We start from the raw sequence: 4,421 nt of genomic DNA on the forward strand, positions 1-4,421 counted from the left end.
AAAGGTTACATTCCCAGCTATAAGCGTTGATTAGTTTGTCAAATCAGCAGTCACAGGCCATTTAGCCACCACCAAACAGAGTTGAGGAGTCCTTCAATGAGAGCCTCAGTGGGGTTTGAGATTGCATTGTGATTGGTGTTGTTTCTGGCAGTGAGAAGGTTAAACGACACCCTTCATTTCCTAAAGTCAGGCATTTTGTGGAAACTAGGCTGGGAAAATTCTTTCAGCGGACTTTATTCTATGACATTCGTTGACAGTCACTCAGTGTTGAGGAAGCGTAGCGTCTGCTTGGTTGAATATGATTGTAACATTAAAGCCCATGCCTAACCTACAGCTAGCTAGCTCGCTAGCTATACCGGTATGCTAGCTATAGCTATCTATCTCTCTCTCTTTAAATATATCTATCAATACTGTCTATCTGTCTATATGTCAGCTATATATATAGGCTATCTATGTATATGTATGTTTATCTATATCTGTTGCTGAAACCTCTTCTTACACTGTTGCTCTCTCGTAACTGTCAATGGTCTCTCAAGCTGGCTGGCCTATCGTCTCCCTTGTGTGACGTCATGCAATGCATTGTGGGAGGAAAGCAAACCACTGTAAAATATGACCTACTTTTTCGTGATTTTATGTTATGTGATACTTTTCAATATCATATACAGTGGATAACAGTTTGAATGTTTATTACCAACAATCAATAAGTGCAAATTCGTTGGAAAATTAAACCTGCAACATGGGCTTTAAAGCATTTATGTGTGAAGGGTGTGGTAATCATGTGCTGGTACCTGGGAATCCCTGGAAAGTAAGTCTGTCCCCTGGTGCGGCTCCACTCGGGGGATCGAGAATTTCAACCTTGTCTGGTGAGCTGGCACACATAACCATAGCCTGGGACAACACTCCTCTCATTTTGGCTGGCTTCAGGTTACATAGCAGGACTGCCATGCGGTTTTGCATCTGCATGGGGGACAGAAGATTAAATACATTTTTACAGCCCAAATACCCTTGTCAATAGAGAAGAAAAATAAAGAATACCCAATTAACTTCAGAAAAATAACCACCTTCAACTGATGTGGTCATAATCCAATATAAACAATAATACTAACTCCAATCTCTTAATTTAAAATGACTTTGTCTGAGGTTTATGGTTTGTTTGCCTTATTACATAAACCAAAGAGAGCAAACAGGAAAACTTTAAAGCTCGAGCCTGGAGACCTCTGCGGCTTACCAAAATTTAGAAGAAGACCAAAGGCAGTTTTTGCCAAAAGCCAAGAGAAAGCGAAATCCAGCAATCCATGTGATGATGTATACCAGTTTCCGAAAAATAATCATACCTTTTTTTTTTGAGGAGCATCCTCTAAGAAATTGCTATATAAATCTAAAACCTCTCATGTTGACAGGGTTTTGGTACTTGTTTTCATTTTTCATCTGAAGTCAAGGATAGTATCCAAAAGTTCTGTAACAGTATTTACAAAACAAACTGTTTGACTAATAATAATTTGTCTCAGACTTGCATTGAACTTTTAAAACGACCCTATGTTTACCTGAGTATAACAGACAATCAAGAGTACGGCCATAAAAACCATAATATATTTCCTCAGATATTTAACCCCTGCTTGCTTGACAGAAATAGATAATGGCTAATACAAATAAGAAAGAAAAGCAATAACTTGATTTTAGACTGTAAGTAATGGACTGATGCAGATACACAAAAGCAGCAGTGGCTTGGCATATCTAACTGTAGTTACTTCAAATCAGACTGTGACACAAAATGCCATTGCTGCAACAGTGTCAACAGTTTTACAGTAAAAAGCTAACGTCTATTATTTGTCTGTGTGCATGGAAAAAACTGTAGTCACTTCCAAGTATTTTTCCTTTAGGTTATAATAGCTTCTTTTTTTAACAAAGTTGGACAGGGTTTGTTACACATGGTTTCAGCAAGCACATGGTTCCATTTAAAGGATACATACAGTATAATGCAGAAGTGTAATGCACAAAGGCTCCCTGGTCTAGAAGTATGACGAGACAAAGTCAATAATACGACAACTATAAAAGTAACTAGTGCACAAATTACTTTGCTCCAGGAGCAAATCATAAATGTGAAAGCAAAATAAACACTAATATTTGATGGAGAACTTGAATCACCAACATTAAATGTTGAGCTTATAAGCAGAACCGTCAGCACAGACTTTACCTCATAAGTCACTTTAAATGGACTAATAAATCCTTATGACCCGAGTGAGCCATTAATGTATACATACAGCACTGCTTGTGTCTCTAGTAAAGACAAGCCTCAAATAGAATCTCTGCAGGGATTCATAAAGTTAACATGAAAAACTAGTTTGTATTGAAGTCTACTTTAGGGCTGCTCAATTATGGGAAAAATTGTAATAATTTTGATCAATATTGCAATCACAACTATTTAACAAGATTACTCATTGACTTTTGGAAAGATGTTACCATTTTGTTGTTTTAAAAACAGTGAAAAAGTAAAACAAATCAACAGTGAAAACACTGAACTGTGACCGAGACAAGGTGGCTAACCTAAGTTATCTAGCTGATGTGATCTTACCTAGCTACTGCGCATATGCAACTCCCAATGAAGATATTATAGAAGTGAGATGTCTCACTCTGTAGCAGAAACCTAAACACACAGGATGGAAACAAGATCTGCAGCAATGTACGGTACAACAAAAGTACGATGTTTTTTACAAATTAAACCATATAAACCTATTCTGGTACAAACTCAACATACAATTATGAATCTGAAAATAAGCATAGTATTGGCGCTTTAAAATAAGAGTTTACTTGCAAAATGTAATGTGCAAAATAATCATTTTTCTCGATTTTATTTTATGATCGTCATGATGTCAAAACCGCGATTAAAATTCAATCAATTGCACAGCCCTAGTCTACATTTTTCTCACTCATAAGCAGACACTGTAGGAGGCATGGCACATGTGGAGGTTGACAGTTGGCCAGCAACCTGGAGCCTGATGAGACATTTAAACTTAAGCTAAATCAGTGAATGGGTGTGAATCTCTACATATAATCTGGATTTTTGTTAGGTGGCCAATTCATCCTATGACAAAGTTCCCTGACCCAAACTCTGAATTTTATCACATGATATTCCAGAAATGTCCTCCCATTCTGAAAATTCCACTCAGTTGCCAGTTTGCTACGGCGTTGGTATCGTTTAAGCTTTAGGGTCCTAGTTTAACAATCTAGGCGCACGGCGTGAAGCGCATGGCGCAGGTGTGTTTAGGACGTGTCCAAATCCATTTTTGCTAGTTTGACGGCGGAAAAACGGGTCCGAGCGCATGGTTAAAAAGGGTTGTATTTTGTGTCTTAATTCATAGGTGGTTTTGGCCGTAACATGCAATAACCCAATCAGTGTTATCTCCCATTCTCTTTATAAGCCAGGTGCATTTGTACCTTGGTGCACTGTTATTATGATGGCGGATTTGCACTGTAATATTTTTATTATTAATCTTTTGCGTGCATGCTTCTGCGCGTCCTTGTGTGTTCATAGTGCAGTGTGCAGTGCAGTGTGCAAGTGTATTTTACTAATACGCTGTTAAAATTCAATGAAATGCTGAGCTATGGACTTTAGACCAGGTTTTTGTTGGTCAATAACACAATCACTTTCTGCTGCCGCAAGATATAGGGTCCTATTTTTTTTTTTCAAATTCCGTTCTTTCGGGTTTATTGATAGCCCTTTTGGATTTGCTTTTCTTTTCACTTCTAAGCAGTAATGAAACTCAGTGACACAAACTGACAATTCACCTTATATGCTGTAATCACCTACCTAAATGCTGTCCTAAATGCTGTCCTTTCCTACCATTTCTTCAATACCTAACAAATCTATCTGTTTCTCTCCCTGACCCTGTCTTTCTGCTCGGTTGATTTTGTAAACAAATTAAAAACATAATTAATTACACTGGTCAGGCTGTTCAGATCTGTTTCAGACTGACACCTTCAGTTCAGGCTGGTCCTCATCCTCAACACGTGCCTTTTTCAGACGCGGAAAATACTTTTCAATGCTCAGCTGGGCTGAAGTAGCAAACATTCAGTGTAAGATAAGGAAAAATGACATAACATTATTTATTATAAGTTTATTTGATTCTCAACTGCTACATAAAGTGTTATACCTCGACAATCCAACTGCATTTTACCGCAAATTTGCGACTAATTAACTTTCTAAAGCAGGCACAATCACTTGTTTGCTAAGGGTCGGGTCAGGACTCCAATATTAATGAACAACATTATATTCAGAATATAACATTTTTTTTTGGGGGGACTTTTTAATGTGTGTTTGTGTAATAGTGTTTACCATTCGTGAACTTGTGCTTGTGCTATGCTGTGGGCACGGAGAGGAGGGGCTGTGTGTTTAGCTGTGTGTGTGTGTGTGTGTGTGTGTG

At 37.9% G+C, this 4,421-nt stretch overlaps 1 protein-coding gene across 1 annotated transcript in view; it reads right to left on the reverse strand.

The window, feature by feature from the left end:
* Positions 1 to 4,421, reverse strand: part of aimp1a (aminoacyl tRNA synthetase complex interacting multifunctional protein 1a) — a 17,519-nt gene that overhangs the window by 1,699 nt on the left and 11,399 nt on the right. Inside the window, exon 6 of the mRNA XM_032529290.1 lies at positions 789 to 957. Coding sequence (XP_032385181.1) covers positions 789 to 957 — 169 coding nt within the window. The remainder of the gene's footprint in view (positions 1 to 788; positions 958 to 4,421) is intronic.

The sequence above is a fragment of the Etheostoma spectabile genome, chromosome 2 (assembly GCF_008692095.1).
Source record: "Etheostoma spectabile isolate EspeVRDwgs_2016 chromosome 2, UIUC_Espe_1.0, whole genome shotgun sequence".
NCBI classification, from domain to species: domain Eukaryota; kingdom Metazoa; phylum Chordata; class Actinopteri; order Perciformes; family Percidae; genus Etheostoma; species Etheostoma spectabile.